General features: G+C 46.4%; 2 protein-coding genes across 3 annotated transcripts in view; one reads left to right on the top strand and one right to left on the bottom strand.

Moving 5' to 3' along the window:
• Window positions 1-1,012: 1,012 nt before the first annotated feature.
• RAB19 (RAB19, member RAS oncogene family) lies at window positions 1,013-7,848 on the bottom strand. 2 transcript variants are annotated; one of them, XM_035127401.3, is made up of 4 exons: window positions 7,721-7,848; window positions 4,517-4,740; window positions 3,576-3,759; window positions 1,013-2,135 (listed from the first exon to the last, which is right to left on the bottom strand). In XM_035127401.3, exons 2-4 carry the CDS (start codon window positions 4,709-4,711, stop codon window positions 1,864-1,866), a joined length of 651 nt encoding a protein of 216 aa, XP_034983292.1. In that variant the 5' UTR covers window positions 4,712-4,740; window positions 7,721-7,848; the 3' UTR covers window positions 1,013-1,863. The 2 variants fall into 2 exon arrangements, with proteins under 2 accessions (XP_034983292.1, XP_088508363.1); XM_088652237.1 differs by having other exon boundaries at window positions 7,697-7,723.
• Window positions 7,849-9,754: 1,906 nt separating this feature from the next.
• The window catches only part of SLC37A3 (solute carrier family 37 member 3), a 34,699-nt gene continuing 27,949 nt past the window's right edge, over window positions 9,755-16,504 (top strand). Inside the window, exon 1 of the mRNA XM_035127398.3 lies at window positions 9,755-9,866. The gene's annotated coding sequence lies outside the window, so the exon portion shown is untranslated. The remainder of the gene's footprint in view (window positions 9,867-16,504) is intronic.

Genomic DNA, 16,504 nt, shown 5'->3' with positions numbered 1-16,504 from the left:
CACATCACTATCCACTGCCACAGGATGTGGTTGTGGCTCCTGTCTTAGATTTTATCCGCCTACATTACTGCATGCAGATGCTCAGTGCATGAGGAGGGCAATGACTGCTGCATTTCAGGCCCTATGGGCAAACTTGCTATAGGCAACTGCCTGGCAAGAGAATGTTAGACTAGATCACAGGTCACCATTGTGGCTTCTGTGGCACCCACAAAACCCGAGCCCTCCCCCCTTGGTCATGAGGTGCTGAGCATACCTGCCAAGTTGCTGTCAGAGAAACAAGGGACCGGGTCGGAAATAGCAGACCGGAAGTAGCGCTGCCGCCATTTTGGAACTGGGAGGAGCCTGCTCAGAAGTGACTTTTGATGCTGCTTTGCCCAGTTCCAAAATGGCCACCGCGCCAGAAGTCGCACTGCAGCCATTTTGGAACTGGGCAGAGCAGCATCAAAAGTCGCTTCTGAGCATGCTCCGCCCAGTTCCAAAATGGCCGCCGCACCAGAATAAACCGGGGGAAAACAAAAAAAATTTCATTTTTTTCAGCTAGGAACAGCTGGAAAAACGGGGATTTCCCGGGGAAAGCGGGAGACTTGGCAGCTATGGTGCTTAGGGTAATTACCATTTTCTCCCTTAGTAAGTGCATAGGAGGAAGTCTTGTTCTTTGCCACTTCCTCTTTCAGATCTATGGGCTTTCCATGGCTCAAATTCTACTGAATCCAACTTTCACCCATATCCCACAAAAAGTGAATTGTCTGCAGATGTGCTCTCTTCCACTGGCTCTTTGTGCGGGGGGCGGGGGAGGTGGAGAGAGAGAGAAGCGACACCCACCGCACTTGCTAAAAACTCCAAATGTGCCACAAGGCCTAAAAAGAGGCTGGTGACCTATGGACCAGATCCCCCCTTAGGCTAAACCAGGGATGTTCTTTGATAAACTTGTAGTAGACGTAAAACAATATTACCCATAGTTGGAAAACTCTGGTGTAACCACTTCAGTCGATTCAATTTTCCGAAAGGGAACTTCATATAAACGCTTTTTACTTTGGTTTGCCATCAATCGGAGTAAAGGAAACAGAGGCACACAAAAATCCCCCCCTTAAACATCTTCATAAAGGCTAGCCATTGATGGCAAGGAGAGGTAGGGAGAATCCTAAGTACAGTCATACCTTGGTTTAAGTATGCTTCGGTTTTAGTATTTTCAGTTTAAGTACTCTGCGGACCCGTCTGGAACGTATTAATCCACTTTCCATTACTTTCAATGGGAAAGTTCGCTTCAGGTTAAGTACGCTTCAGGTTAAGTACAGACTTCCGGAACCAATTGTGTACTTAAACCAAGGTACCACTGTAAACTGACAAAAAGACCAGTCAACTGCCCTCGATTAATCAAGTTTCTGAGATTGCTACAAAGGCACTGGGTTGCTTGGTAAAGAAGTAATCTGGGATGCAACCATTCAAAGCCATCCTTTTAACATTTCACTACAGCGGCTGCCAATGGTTGTCAGTAGCATCTCCAATTAGGAGCTAACATATACAAGAAGGGATTGTAGTGACCAGTAAACCCACCCTTATTTTCCCCAGCCATTGGTGGAAACAAACAGACACCAGACTGGGCAAAAAAAACAGTTAACTGTCCACTTAAGCAAATGGCTTCCAATAGACCTTCCTTCGACTGAAAAGCTAGCACTGCCAGTCTCAACCCACTTTGACTGTCAGAACAAAGGGTGGCCTCTGCTTCTGAAGAACGACACAAAGCCAAAGTTGCCTGGCTGATATGTTATCAGGGTGGCAAAGTGAGGCTAGCAGGAGGGTTCTCATAACAAAAGCAGGCCCCAGGAATCGCCCCTGGTGGCTTCTTCCCCTTGAAGCACCTCATCAACATGAGCAGTTGGACTTCTTCTCATCATCCCAAGTAGAAACCACTGGCCTGCTGTCCAGATGGATAGTATCTGAATAGGCAGCCTCGCCATGCAGCTGCAAGGTGTTCCTGGCCATCAGCTCTTTAGCCATGAGGATGAAGACTTCGTCAACATTTTGGGCCTCTTTGGCGGATGTCTCCAATACAGCAAGGATGCCGTGCTTCTCCGCTAGCGTGCAAGCATCTTCAAACAGGACTTGGCGCTTCTCTGCTTCATCCGACTTGTTCCCTTTGAAATGGATTAAGGAGGTTTCAGCGACATTTGGGATACATACATCGTGGTTTATTTATGTACTTCAACCATTTGCATGAGACTCAACCACAGCCGTCTCTAAGCGGCGTAAAGGAGACATGCTGCAACAAGATTAAAACTGAGTCACGACTATCAAATCAAAGTCCGCCCCCCATGATATCCTTGTGAGGAAGCTGGTAAAGTGTGAGTTGAACGAGGTAACTGTTATGGGGATTTGTAGTGGTTTGAAACCAAATAGGACTTATTAATGATTCCTTGTCATCCTGGAAAAAAGCGACAAGTGGGGTGCTGCAGGGTTCCCATTTAGTTACATGGGATTTACCTACTTGCAAGTATTATCTTCTAACTTATAACTGGATCCTTAATGCAGTCAGTTGAGTCTATTCTGACAAATGGGAAAGTCAGAAGTGATCACAGGAGCCAAATATCTCTGGTCATAAAAGATCTACATTGGCTGCCAGTACATTTTTGACCGCAGTGATCATACTGACCTTCAAAGCCCTAAATGGCCCCAGCCCTGTATACCTGAAGGAGCATCTCCATCCCCAGCGTTCAGTCCAGACATGGAGGTCCAGCTCTGAGGGCCTTCTGGTGGTTCCCTCACTGCAAGAAGTGAGGTCACAGGGAACTATGCCGAGGGCCTTCTTTGTAGTTGTGCCCATCCTATGGAACGCCCACCCATCAGATGTCAAACAAATTAACAACTACACAACTTTCTGAAGACATCAGAAGGCAGCCCTGTATTGGGAAGTTTTTAATGTTTGACGTTTTGTTGTGTTTTTATTATGTTGGAAGCAGCCCAGAGTTGCTGGGGCAACCCAGCTAGATGGGTGGGGTATAAGTAATAAATTAGTAGTAGGTAAAGGTAAAGGACCCCTGGACGGTTAAGTCCAGTCAAAGGCGACTATGGGGTTGTGGCACTCATCTCACTTTCAGGCCGAGGGAGCCGGTTTTTGTCCACAGAGAGCTTTCCGGGTCATGTGGCCAGCATGACTATAAACCACTTCTGGCGCGACGGGACACTATGACGGAAACCAGAGTGCACAGAAACACCATTTACCTTCCCGCCGCAGCGGTACCAGTTTATCTACTTGCAGTGGCGTGCTTTCAAACTGCTAGGTTGGCAGAAGCTGGGACAGAGCAATGGGAGCTCACCCCATCACGGGGATTCGAACCACCAACCTTCCGATCAGCAAGCCTAAGAAGCTCAGTGGTTTTAGACCACTGTGCCACCCATGTCCCTTAGTAGTAGTATCCTTCTGAGTTCATCCATTTCTCTTGGTTCACTCTTCCTGGTTCAGAAAAAAGGACTATGCATTCTTGCTTTAGCTTTAAAAAATAAATTTCAAAATTAAAGACCAAGAAAAAGCAGATAAGTTTAAACTCATGCTATTGGTGGTAGAATTTATCACCTACCAATCAACATCAGGACCAGGTTGGCAGCACCATATTTTTCAATCTCATGAATCCAGCGAGGAATTGACTCAAAAGTGGACCTCCTGGTCATATCGTAAGCAAGAATAGCCCCATGGGCACTGCGATAATAACTCTGGGTTATAGTCTGGAAGCGTTCTTGACCTGCTGTGTCCCACACCTGTATCTGAAAGGTAGAGTGGGGGTTGAGGGGGAAAGAGACAATGAAAGAGAAAGTTAACTTTCTCCCAGAGACTGATCCTTCAAGTCAACCTAAGTTCACTGAACAGAAAGAGTAGTGAGTTGAAATATAGTGTCAAGACTGCAGTCATATTTATCCACAAACCATAGCTGCCAAGTTATCCCTTTTTTTAAGGGAAATTCCCTTATGCTGAATAGGCTTCCTCGCGAGAAAAGGGAAAACTTGGCAGCTATGCCACAAACACATTTAGCCCACAGTCAACTTGCAACTATCCCATAAATTAAAAAACAACAACAACAACTTGCAACTATCCCAGGCATTGCCATCAAAATCTCCAATTGATCACCCTCTTAATTCATTTACAATGCAATCCTGTGTATCTAATCAGAAGTAAGCCCCATGTGTGCTCAAAAGGACTTGCTCTTAGGTAAGCAGGTAGTCTAAGGTTATAGCCTAAATAATGTTTAAGTTGATCAACATGAATTTCACTATTTCCAGAACTTCCATTTATTTCAGCCTCTCTGGGAAATGAAGACGCCATTTAAGATGCAACAATCAGCTACCGCTTACTCTTTGCACAACTGTGTGTCCTGCTTCACATTTTGCTAATTCAGAGCTGGGGACCTCTGGCCCATGAGTCTATTGAGACCCACCAGGCCTCTTGTTTGGCCTGTGAGGCTATTTGGGGCAAGCCATGCCCACGCCCACCAGTGGAGAGGAGAAAGAAGACTGTGCCACTCACCTTCACTTTCTTGCCGTCAATCTCCAGCGAACGTACCGTGAAGTCCACCCCAATAGTGTTCTGCTGCTTTGCGTGGTATTGCCCAGACTTGAAGCGATGGACCACACACGTCTTCCCCACATTAGAGTCTCCAATCAGAATGATCTTGAACAAGTAGTCAAAAGCCTCGTCCATGTCAGAACTGGAGAAAGCCATGATCTTCTGGAGCTCTGAGCGACTTGGCCCTAGAATAGTGTGAGCAAAAATGAGTGCAAAGAACAGCCAGACGCCTAATACCATTTAATTAGTAGTAGTAATAATAATAATAATTTATTATTTATACCCCGCCCATCTGGCTGAGCCTCCCCAGCCACTCTAGGCGGCTTCCAACAGAACAGAACAGAACATTAAAATGCAATAATCTATTAAACATTAAAAGCTTCCCTAAACGGTGCTGCCTTCAGATGTCTTCTAAAAGTCTGGTAGTTGTTTTTCTCTTTGACATCTGGTGGGAGGGCGTTCCACAGGGCGGGTGCCACTACCGAGAAGGCCCTCTGCCTGGTTCCCTGTAACTTAGTAGGAGCTTACGTTCTTCCTGATCATGTTGTACCACTCAGCAGAGATACTGGGCCCAAAGAGTGTCGGTCTGCTGGTGGAAGTACTTCACACTTCCACATTTCATCACTGCACTCCCTCTTCCTACTGTTTGTTTGTCTGTTTATGTATTTATAGGCCGCACTTTCATTAATAAATCAATCAATATCAAGGCAGTATGCAGCATATGAAAATAAAATCAACAGAAAGCACCCATAAAAACATGAACAAATACCGATTGGTTGAAAAGGGAAAATTCATATTGCAAAGTCCTTTTGAAGTAATATATTATTCAAAAGACATCCGCAAGAAGGGAGCGATGGTTGCTGCCAAACCTCCAGTGGCAGGGAGTCCCACAGGGCCTGCTGCACTAAAGGCTTGGTCAACCAAACCAGAGGAGCGTAGGGAAGCACCTGGAGTGCCCCAACAGAGATCTCACTGATCAAGATGGAGCATAAGGAGACAGAGCTTAAGGTACTTGGGTCCCTAGTTGTTATTGTTATTTTCAGCTACTGTTAAAGACAATGGAAAAAATTCGCCTAACTACTGAGTGGCAAAGGAGTGTGTGGAGTTTGCCAGAGGGCTTTCATTCTACCTCCAGCAGGTCAGGTTTTCGTAATGACAGGGTTTCAAGTGGCAGCCTGGCTCTCTCCAGTTCAGCCCCATCTTGTTTAGTAATAAACTTGTATAGGCCACTGGAGCAGCGTAACAGGGAAATCATACCTTTTTAGGTTTAAAGCTGAAGCTGGCAATGTAGCCTGCAATCCTATCAGGGCTGGCCCTGCCATTAGGCAGAGGGAGGCAATCATCTCGGGCAGTAAATGCTGATGGACAGCAGAAGGCAGCCTGTCCCGCTAGCTTCATTCTGAGCCCCTCAGCCATTCCTTTGTCAAAATCAGAAAAACTTCCTTTCTCCATTGTTTCTCAAGGGGTAGACTTGCCATCCAGACATCTTTCCATCCATGGCTGAAGACCTTAATTTTCCTGCTCCTCTAACCCTTAATTAATTACGCTCAACTTTTCAGCATTTCCTACCCACCTACTGAACAAAAAGCAAAACACCAGGATAACACTGGACTACACTTCAGGGTTGTTGCATACAACTCTAACTCTCCCCTGCCCCGCAGCAAAGTGGGAGTAGCAGCATTGGGCAACCCACACTCTCCATTCAAATCCCATTCAACACACATTTAAAACACATGCCTTTCCCAAAAACTACACTCCCCAAGATGCTTTGGGGGAATCCATACAGTTGATGTGTGTGTTGAATGGGCTTTGAAGGGATGGTGTCCATTTGCTATCGGCCACAGCTCCAATATGGGTATAATAATAACAACAGACATCATCTGCATTGGCAGGGTAAACTTTAATCCTGCTGCCTGTTATCTTTTGAACTGGAGGTGTTGGGTGTTCTGCATGATGTGCCTACATAAATCTGGGGCCAGAACAAAATAGAGTGATTATGCAGTAGATTTGCAAGGGTTTCTGTCTCCCAGTTGTTTAGCAATGACAATCAAAGGTCTAAAATGATTACTGGTAGTAGTCACCTGCCATGTATTTTTTCTTTTCTTTTATATGCAGTTCATTCTAGCACAAGGGTTTTAAAATGCAGCTAGTTTTCAAATTACTGGGGTGGGGTGGGCAGATGGGAGGGGGGTCCTGCTCCCTTAGGTACTGTGTACAAGGGGGGGGGGATTGGGCGGCATTTGTGGTGATCAGGGTTGAGGCTTGTGGATTTCATAAAGACCCTTCTACTTCTCCCCACCCCTCAAATACTGTATTGTGTTTAATATTTGGTTGGAAGCCACCCAGAGTGGCTGGGGAAACCCAGCCAGATGGGTGGGGTATAAATAATAAATTATTATTATTAATAATATTATTATTAATAATTTGAGCATTGGATGCACTCGGTAGGTAGCTCATCCCCCGAAATCACCACTTTATACCTAGTTGCCCCAGCTGACCTCAAACCAGCATTTTGCACCCTCACAGTTGCTTCACCTCAGGGTTTTGTTTTGTTTTTTAGTAAAAACTAACATAGATCACCCAAGCCTGAGATCTACTTCTACCTATGCTGGATGAATCACCTGACAGCATGAAGCAACACTCTTGAGAAAGCACGATCCATACATTACTAAGAGAGAGGTCAGCTTTTGCTGGGAGAAAATTTAGAACAAGTAGGCACTGTCTTTTCAGCACTACCGTCACAAATAAGCTATTCTCTCATGGTGAGCAGGTATCTTTTTACACCCAAGGACAACAGATAGAAAGTGTGCGTTTATAAGTCATTAGGACCGGTATGAGCGGCAGAGAGAAAGAGCAGTTTCTGCAGCCCACACACTCCTGTATTTTCCCTTTGTAGGTTTATCAGTTAACAAAGAGAAACCTTTCTTTCCAGAGCCTGCCCCCTTGCAGAACTGCTTCCTCGTTATCGCTGAAGCCACCATCACTTCCCCTTTCCACAATTCCTCCCTTCAACTCTTGCTCCAGCAAAAATTTCCCCTCCTCAGACCACAGAAGGGACAGTCATTGCTCAATGCAGCAAAACATTAAGACCCTCCACAATATCTTAAAGCAGTAGTAAACCTCAACACCAACTTTGTTCACCTGTTGTTCACCCTTTTCTCTTACCTGCACGGCCAGGTATAGCTCTCTTTATATTCCCCTCCCACCTTTCCTGGGCTTTCTTGCAGCCTGATGGGAAATGTAGTCCTACAAGTTCAACATCTTCGGGCTATTCTGTTTGTAAAATGAATCTTACCCAACTCAATCATTGAGCTTTTCTTTAACTAGAAAGAACCAGAGAGGCACTTATACAGCTGTATATGAAAGGTACTTCCTAACTCAGTGCAAAGGAAGTGTTGTGTTTCTCTGAATGACATGATTGCTGGAAAGTGAATCATTGTCAGGCAGTCATAAAGAAACCGACAGCAGCATTCTGCGTTTGTCTACTAAGAGGTAAGTGCCACTGTTTTCCAAGGGATGGGGGAGCTTACCCCCAGGTACGTGGATCCAATATAGGACTGCAACCTTAGGCATTCACAGGATTGCACTGCACAAAGAGTTTAAGCCTGCACAACTTTCTCAAACAGAATCAAAAGTGAGAAGCCACATGTGTTGAAAGTACAGAGAAGGAAAACACAGGCCTGATATCTTAAAAGAAATAGCTCAACTTCCTCATTAATTAACCAGTCCAATCCTATACATGTTGAGTCAGAATTGCTATTGTAGTCAATAGCATGTGCTTCCAGGTCCATAGAGCCTTGCTTTGGTAATGATGCTGCTTGCATTATTAAGCCTAATTTACTACAGTACTAACATCAAATATGCACCTGGTTTGACTGTAGATATAAGATTAACAATATTCCCCCTGCAAACTGCGCTGAGAATTTTTCTCACACAGCAGTCAAGTAACTGATACAGGTCTCTAGACTCCAAGAGAGAAGCAAGCTGTCAAATAATTAATAAGCTATCCAGAAGAGAAACATTGTTCAAATTTAGCAACAGAAAGAAACTATGATATCCACCTTTTCTTCCTCCTCTGCGCATTCTGTGGGTTTTTCCTCATGCCAGGACATACACGTATGGGCTATGCCTACTGAGGTTCTCACGTTCTAAAAATGGACAGGAGCTCTGTCAGGTGGAGGCTGAGGCCATGTTGGGAAAAAGCCGTGCCAATTGAAATTCTGCCTTTCATATCACTGCTAGGAGCACAGAAGCCTTGCAGGGGTGGGGGAATGGGACTGTGGCATCCCCCTATGATGAGCTGTTTAATCTCAAAAGGTAAAATCCCTTCTAACTGCAGCAACGGGTAAGAGTTGTTTGTTTTTTACAGCCCATTCATTACCTCCCTTTCCACTCTTATTGGTAAAGATTTCTGTGCAACTGAAAAGTTTGCACCTCTCAGAGATGCATAGAAGGACGCAGGCATTCCACAGGTAGAGATGCAAAGATGGAGACACCAACTTACTTTAAATGTTGTGAGGATCCTATGTCCTTTAAAATGTGTGTTTTTGGGGGGTGGGGGTTATTGTTCTTATTTCGATTGTGTATTTTGTGGTTTAATATTTTTATTTTATTCTGTGAACTGCCCTGAGATCTCCGGGTATAGGGCGATATATAAATCCAATAAACAACAACAACTTGGTGGGTTTCTAAGGGCTAGGCAGCTGTTGAAACCCACCGGAGCTTTTTGAAGTCAGTAGGAAATGTATCTCTTGAACAAGAGTATCTTCCCCCACCTGTGCATTTCTCCAATAGCATACATGTATTCTTACTCCTAGGTAAATGAGCAAGATTTGGCGAGACGCCCTCGCCCACGAGCTCATCCCAGCTTCTGGACAGCGGCAAAATGACGGCCCTATTCGATGCATGTTTACTCTGAAGTCACTCCCGTTTTGCAGCGGTGGTGGTTGCTTTGCAGTTAATCGCTGCTTTGTTCCCCCAAGGAAACAGGCAAAGGCGTTTCCAGCCTCGCAGGGGCACTGCGCGGCCCGATCCCACGACGCCACAAGGCAGCGCATCGAAAGCAACGTGGAGAGATGCTGCCGGCTCCGGCCGGCGACCACAGCCTCACCGCCGCCCTTGCGAGCTGAAGAAGCACGGGGCAGCAGGGAGGAGGAGGAGGAGGACTACGACTCCCAGAGTGCCCCGCGAGGGCGAGGCAGGCGGGGCCGGGGCTGGCGAGGAAGCGGGAGAGGTGGCGCGCGAGCGGCGCCGGCTCGGAAGAGGAGGCTCTCACGTGACTTCCTGGAAGTTGCCTTGGAAATGCGGGCAGGTGAGCGCTGTTTACGTGGAGGCTCCCGGGGGGCTGCGAAGAGGGAAGGGAAGGAGCCCCGGTGTGGTCGGGGGACGAGGGCTGGGGAAGGCAAGGGAGGCAGGGGCGGCTCCACTGCCGCTCAAGCCCACGCTTACGGCGGGGTTTGCGAGATTTCTTGAGTCATTGTCCTTGAATGTGGTTTTATTTTTATTAGTATTATTATTCGAAAGCAAGGAGGCAGGACTCCTGCTTTCGGGTCAGGCCGGATTCAGACGTGCACTGGGACACGCGGGTCCGCCTTGCCGTGGCTTCAGCGGGAAATGACCGAAGCTGCTGCTGCTGCTGCTTGTTGTATTGGCCCTGGGTGCCTTTTAACAGCAGCCTCCTGCCACGTAGCCGTTTGAGCAGGTGGAGTCTTGTTTCCTTGTCGGGGCAAGGTTTGCAAGGCATGTTAAGGTTAAGGAGGGAATGCTGCTCTGGAGGCATGTGAGTTAAAAGCCGGAGGAAAGTAAACAAATCTGGGATTTCTGAATTTATTCTCGAATTAAATAGACAAAAGGGGTGTGTTTTTTTAGCCTAAGCCTGGTCAGGTTGTAATCCCGCCAGCAAAGAATGTTTCTTACAAGTGTTTCGGTTGGTGCTGGGCATTTATTTCAAGGGAATGTTTTCTGTTATTTGGAATGCTGCTGCTTTGGGCTGGGGAGGAAGCAAGAGTACCTTAAGGCCTTCCTGGCAAAACGGGGCAGCTACCGGTAATGCTAGGGGTGTTTTACGACATGTCCAGTCAGTCTTATCAATCTGATCTTTGTTCTCAGGAACATTTTGGAGATAGTAGCTACTTGCTGGCACCAATCTGGTTCAAGTAATAGTACATAGATTGGAGATTGGAGGTGTACCGCAGGCCTTTGTGGTTCCTTCCTGCTGCCAACTTCCTCCTTTTCTATGAATTCCTGCCTCCCTTCTTTGGCTTGCTGTAACCATAGTTTTGTTCTTTTGTTATTTTTCCATCCGCCCCTTGTCTTGCGTAGTATTTTGTCTGATGAAGAACTTGCCATCTTTAAAAGGAAAAAAAACACCCCTTTTGGTAGTTTCCAATAAAGGTAATGCCACACTGTGGACTTAAAATAGTTAAGTTCTGCATTGGGGGCTAACTGCACTGAAGACAACCTGAGACATTGGTTTGCAAGCTGGTACCAAACCATGATTTTACATAATGGCTTGGAAGCAATCCTTGTTAGCTTTAACCTCAGTTAACCTTGATGTGGCCATAACATGGAAATATGGTTACCAGGGGCGTACCCAGGATCAAAACTAGGGGGGGCAAGGGGCGGGGCCAAGGCACGGGAGGGGAGGGGCCACAAAGTGGGAATGTGGGCGGGGCTACAGAGCCCAGGTGAAATCAAAATAAACCTGAAGCGACGGCGGCGAAGGGGAGAAAACCAGCGGCCGCCTAGAGGAGAAGAGGGAAGTCTGGGCGGGGGGGGGGGGAGAGAAGGGAACCAGGCTTGGATCGGGGCCTCCGCGGAGGTCTGGAGCAAAGCCCTGGCCTCCGCGAAGCTATCCGAGGCTCCGTTGCTGCAGCGGTCTGGCAGGCGCTGAACGACTCCCGACGTTCGGGAGACCTTTGAGCACAGCCGCGCTGTGCGCATGCGCCCTGCACGGCGGCCGCCGGAGTCCACAGCCGCGCTGTGTGCATGCGCCCCGCTTTGCGCATGCGCAAAGGTCTCCCGAACGTCGGGAGCGTCAGCCCTTGCCCCCTCCCACACAGCGCGGCTGTGTGGACTCCGCACGGCTCGGGCGCAAGAGACTGCTGCGGGCGCCGAACTCGCGCTCCGCTGGGCTGTCCTCCGCCTCTGCCCACCAGCCCCGCCGGCAGCGCCACTCTTGCCCGCAGCTGCCCGACCGGCCCTGCCTCTAGAGTAGGGCAGCGGCCCCTCCCTGCCCCGCGGTGGGTACGCCCTTGATGGTTACAGCAAACTCTGGAAGGGGGGAGGAAAAATGAGTTTCAGTGGAGCATCAGCAGTACTGGATTAAGTATTTGATGTCTTAATCAAGTTAATAAGGCAGTGTGTGATGCGATGGAGGGCAAAACCTTCAAGCTATTATGAACCCTTCCCAATTTTCATGGGCCATGGAGCAACATGCAGTAGTGGAGTCGTATTTGATAATATTGGGTGCTGTGCAATTCTCAGAAAAGTATACAGTAGCTTTCCAATATAAGGAATGAAGGGCTTATTCTTCAGCTGTTCGTTCCTGGCAGAATTTTTGCCTCCTGCAAGCATTTTGTGCTTGAGAAAATCCAGGCCTAACCCAGTAAGTGCTTTGTGATCGCCAGAGCTGCTGAGGCCTTCTACCTTAGCTGGTTGTGTCAAATCTTAACTAATTCCTGCAGCATCCTACTGCCAAAGTGAGTAGGAAGCAAAATGGAACTCCTTTAATCAGTCCTAACACCTTGATATTCTTTGCTTTTTATAGTTTTTCTGTCAATGTTACTGGAGTAGAACTGATTTCAGCAAGGTGCCTCTGTTGACTAGCAAGAGAAGGAACACAGGAAGCTATCGAACTCAATCAGACCATTGGCCCATCTAGCTCAGTATTGTCTACACCAGGGGTCCCCAAACTACGGCCCAGGGGCCGGATGCGGCCCAATTGGCCTGCCAATCCGGCCCGCGACGACCCCCGCCGCCCGCTCTTACGGCGCGCAGCGCGGCAGCGCTCTTCCGGGTCGGGAAAAAAGCGCCAAAAATCCTTTGTGCGCATGCGTATGGGCCTCTCCCGACCCAGAAGAGGTCATTTCTGGTGCACTTCCGGGTCGGGGGAGGCCCATACGCATGCGCACAATGGATTTTTGGCGCTTTTTCCACCCTGGAAGCGCACACTCCCCCCCGGCCCGCACAGGCGCGCGCTCCGCCGTCCTCCGGCCCGCCGCGCGATCGGCGCGGTGGGAACCGGCCCAAACGCCGGTAAGTCTGGGGACCCCTGGTCTACACTAACTGGCAGCAGCTCTCCAGGGTTTCAGGCAGGGGTCTCTCCCAACCCTACCTACAGGTGCCAAGAACTGAGCCTGAGACCTTCTGTATGTAAGGAATATGCTTTACCACAGAGCCATAGATTTCTAAGGACCACCCCATCTTTCAGAGTGAAACCAACCTTCACGTTATAACGTAATTACGGTAGTGGTGACTATCTAGCCCATGCTTCAGAAGTTTAGCCTTCTTTCTCCACCCCCACAGGCCACCCCAATCTATTGAGGCTCTTTCTCTCTCCTTTATGGCCCTTGGCTCAGAAGAAGGGAAGCTTTAGAAGGTCTGGATTTTCCCCATGATAGCCCTAAAGAGCAACTCAGACCCGAATAGCACATGTCACCTCAGTAATCCTTAAGATTATTGGGCAAGATGGTGAATCTTTAACAGAAGCTCTGTAAGATAGGGTGATTGTGTTATTTCCGGATTAATGATTTGAGGGGGCACACTGAGGTTGAGAGAATAGTAGTTTGCCTAAGGCAGAGGTGGCTGACCTTTGGCCTTCCAGTTGTTGCTGGACTACAACCCCCATCATCCCTGACCATTGAGGGTGATGTAATCAACATCTGGAGGGCCACAGATCTAGGGGGCAGTCTGTGGCTTATCTCCTCTAAGATCTCTTCCTAGCAGCTCATTTTCCTTCTCCCCCTCCCAACTTCTAGGAAAAAATAGCCAACTAAAGGACAGATAAGATAAGCCTAGACAAATAAGAGTCGCCTCCTCCAGCTTTCTCCCTGTCTGTCTCTCTCTAGGAGACTCCAGCCATAGGGCAGGGGGTGGTTTTGAAGCTGCTGTGTCTCAAGAAGTGAATGTAATTTGTAGCCAGAGACACAGATGTAGCCCTATTTGGGAGTTCTGTTTGTATGTACAGTACAACATACATGCAAAAGAGAGAGTTGGGACAAGGGTGGATAAAAATCAAGGATGAAATGGATTTTTAAAATTTAAATCAGATTTATAAAATAAAATACTTTTGGAGGAAAAATATTTCTAAAGATAGTTTTCTGTTTAAGTTATATTATAGTCCAAAGGCTATTCATCAGGAAATAAGGATTTGTTTTAAGTTTTTCATATGTGCTAATACTCAGTCTTAAGTTTTTTGTTGTTTTTTTAAAGTCTAACCACATCAGTTAACAAACATGGATACATGTGCTATAATATTATTGTTTTAGTTAAATAAATTGTTTAAATTGTTATTAAGGAAATGATTGTTTTTTCCTTCCAGTAAAGTACAGCAGAAAAGTTCTCCAAATATAAACAGTTAACTTACTAAACCTCAGAATAATTTCATAATTATCTGTCTATGTATTTCTAATAGTATAACCAAAATTGTCTCTGAAAATTTATTATGCCAAAAATGAAACCTTCATCTGGTTGTAAATATTAAGATTATACCAGCAAGAATGAGTCTTTGTGTTTTTAAAAAATGATTTAGATAAATCAAGTCTTACTGACAAGTGGTTTAAATCACAATTTAAATTGTGATTTAAATTTAAATCAAATCCACCCTGCTCTGATCATGGAAGGTGTTTCTGATTGGGGGAGCCTCCTATACTCGTGGGGATTCCCTATATCAGGCATGTCCAACAGGTAGATCGAGATCTACCGGTAGATCACTGGACATCTGCGGTAGATCACTGGTGGATCATTCGCTCCCCACAAAGAAGCTGAATAACTGTGACTCCCCTAAAAAAAAGCTCAACATTTTACCGCCTCCCTGAAAAAACTCAACAACTTCGACCCGAACCTTCCCCTCCAATGGGCTTTCCTCCTTCTTAAAAAAAGCTCAACAACTTTAACCTGAACCCCAAAAAGGGGGTAGATCACTGCCAGTTTTTAACTCTGTGAGCAGATCGCAGTCTCTTGGGAGTTGGCCGCCCTGCCCTATATGATTTAGACTAGAGCCCTGCCTGTCTGGAGCCTCCACTTCAAACCTTCAGCCTCTAAGCTGGAAGATTCAAGAACTCATGGAGGCTCCAGACAGGCAGGGCTCTAAATCATGCACAATAGAGCACGTGGGCCAATCCTTCTTTGTGCTTCGGTATTGCGGCTGCATTTATTTCAGAGTTTTTATATTCTGTCCTTCCTGTAATCAGTAATATAAACTATAAAGCAGAAGAAATTCACTCATCCAGTATAAAAACAGCAGTACAAAGCCTTTACTCTAACCAGCCTCAACATCGGATTCCAAAGGCAAATAGGTTTTCATCTGTTGTGTAGAAATACAGTCATACCTTGGTTTAAGTATTTTCAGTTTAAGTACTCCGCGGACCAGTCTGGAACAGATTAATCCACTTTCCATTACTTTCAATGGGAAAGTTGGCTTCAGGTTAGGTACACTTCAGGTTAAGTACAGACTTCCGGAACCAATTGTGTTTGTAAACCGAGGTACCACTGTACAGTGGTGCCTTGCTAGACGAATTTAATTCGTTCCACGGGTCTTTTCTTATAACAAAAAATTCGTCTAGCGAATCCCATAGGAATGCATTGAATTTTTATTGAATTTTTTTTTGCCCATAAGAACGCATTAATTGAATTTCAATGCATTCCTATGGGAAACCGCGATTTGCTAGACGATTTTTTCGTAAAACGAATTTGTCTAGCGAGGCAACCTCCACTAGAAAAAACCTTTTGTTAAGCGGAAATTTCGTTAAGCAGGGCATTCGTTAAGCGAGGCACCACTGTAGCCAGTAACTCAAGTGGGAGGGAGCTCCATAAACAGAGCACAGCTACCAACCATGCCTTGTCTCATCTTGCACTAGGACTTGGGGGCAGACTCGGGTGGCAGGTATTGGGAAAGACATATTACTAGTGAGTCCATTGCTTTCACGCAAACATACATAAATGTATTTGGCCTCTTATAGTGGTGGGACAGGACCCTAAGTTCATTAATCTTTCAGAGTGCCTCTCCCTATATGAAACTACCCAGATTTTTAAATCTTCATTTGAGGCTCTCCTCCGGGTTCCTTAAGTTGAGATTCCTGCATTGCAGGAGATTGGACTAGATGACACTTGGGGTCCCTTCCAACTCTATAGTTCTATGATTCTAAGAGACAGGGCCTTTTCAGTTGTGTTTCCCTGCTTGTGGAATGCTCTCCCTTGTGAGATCCATTGTAGCACTGTAATAAGCAAAAATCTGCTCTTATTCCCTTATTGGGTTCTCCATCGGTCGGAGAATATAACAGAGGCCAACGAGAGAATTTTGAGAAGCAAAGCCTTTATTTTTGCTGTTGCAACAGGGTCCTTCCCCTCACGCATGAGAGCAAGGAAGGAACCCAGAACAAAAGAGAACCTCCACTTTTATCAGTTTTCCCATCACCAAGAAACACTCCCAAAATACATCATTCCTACATCACAGCTACGTAATCAATACCTCACAAAAAAGGGAGGGTTCAAGGTAGAAATCTGAGCACCTTTGACACCTCTCCTAGTCCTCCTCTCACTCCTCCCAGGTGTGAATTTCTAAACACAAAATTAACAGTTTCCTAAAAATTGATCACTTTCTTTTGTTCGGAGGAGTCTTCCATTGTGAATGAGATGGCTAGTAGTCTGGCACCATCATGGGGAAATGTCCAGTTGGCAGAGCCTCCGGTTTACAGGATTATGGCTCCCAAGTTGATAGTCATGTGGAAA

Source organism: Zootoca vivipara, chromosome 9, assembly GCF_965207765.1.
Source record: "Zootoca vivipara chromosome 9, rZooViv2.hap1.1, whole genome shotgun sequence".
Lineage (NCBI taxonomy): Eukaryota > Metazoa > Chordata > Lepidosauria > Squamata > Lacertidae > Zootoca > Zootoca vivipara.
This window is presented reverse-complemented; position numbering and strand designations above follow the sequence as displayed.

What these genes read in the sequence shown, in the direction of transcription:
- RAB19 (XM_035127401.3), bottom strand. Translation starts at nt 4,711, where the DNA reads ATGGCTTTCTCCAGTTCTGACATGGACGAGGCTTTTGACTACTTGTTC. An exon ending in TTGACGGCAAGAAAGTGAAG is followed by an intron (nt 3,760 to 4,516) that starts GTGAGTGGCACA and finishes TCTACCTTTCAG; the next exon opens with ATACAGGTGTGGGACACAGC. An exon ending in CCTGGTCCTGATGTTGATTG is followed by an intron (nt 2,136 to 3,575) that starts GTAGGTGATAAA and finishes TCCATTTCAAAG; the next exon opens with GGAACAAGTCGGATGAAGCA.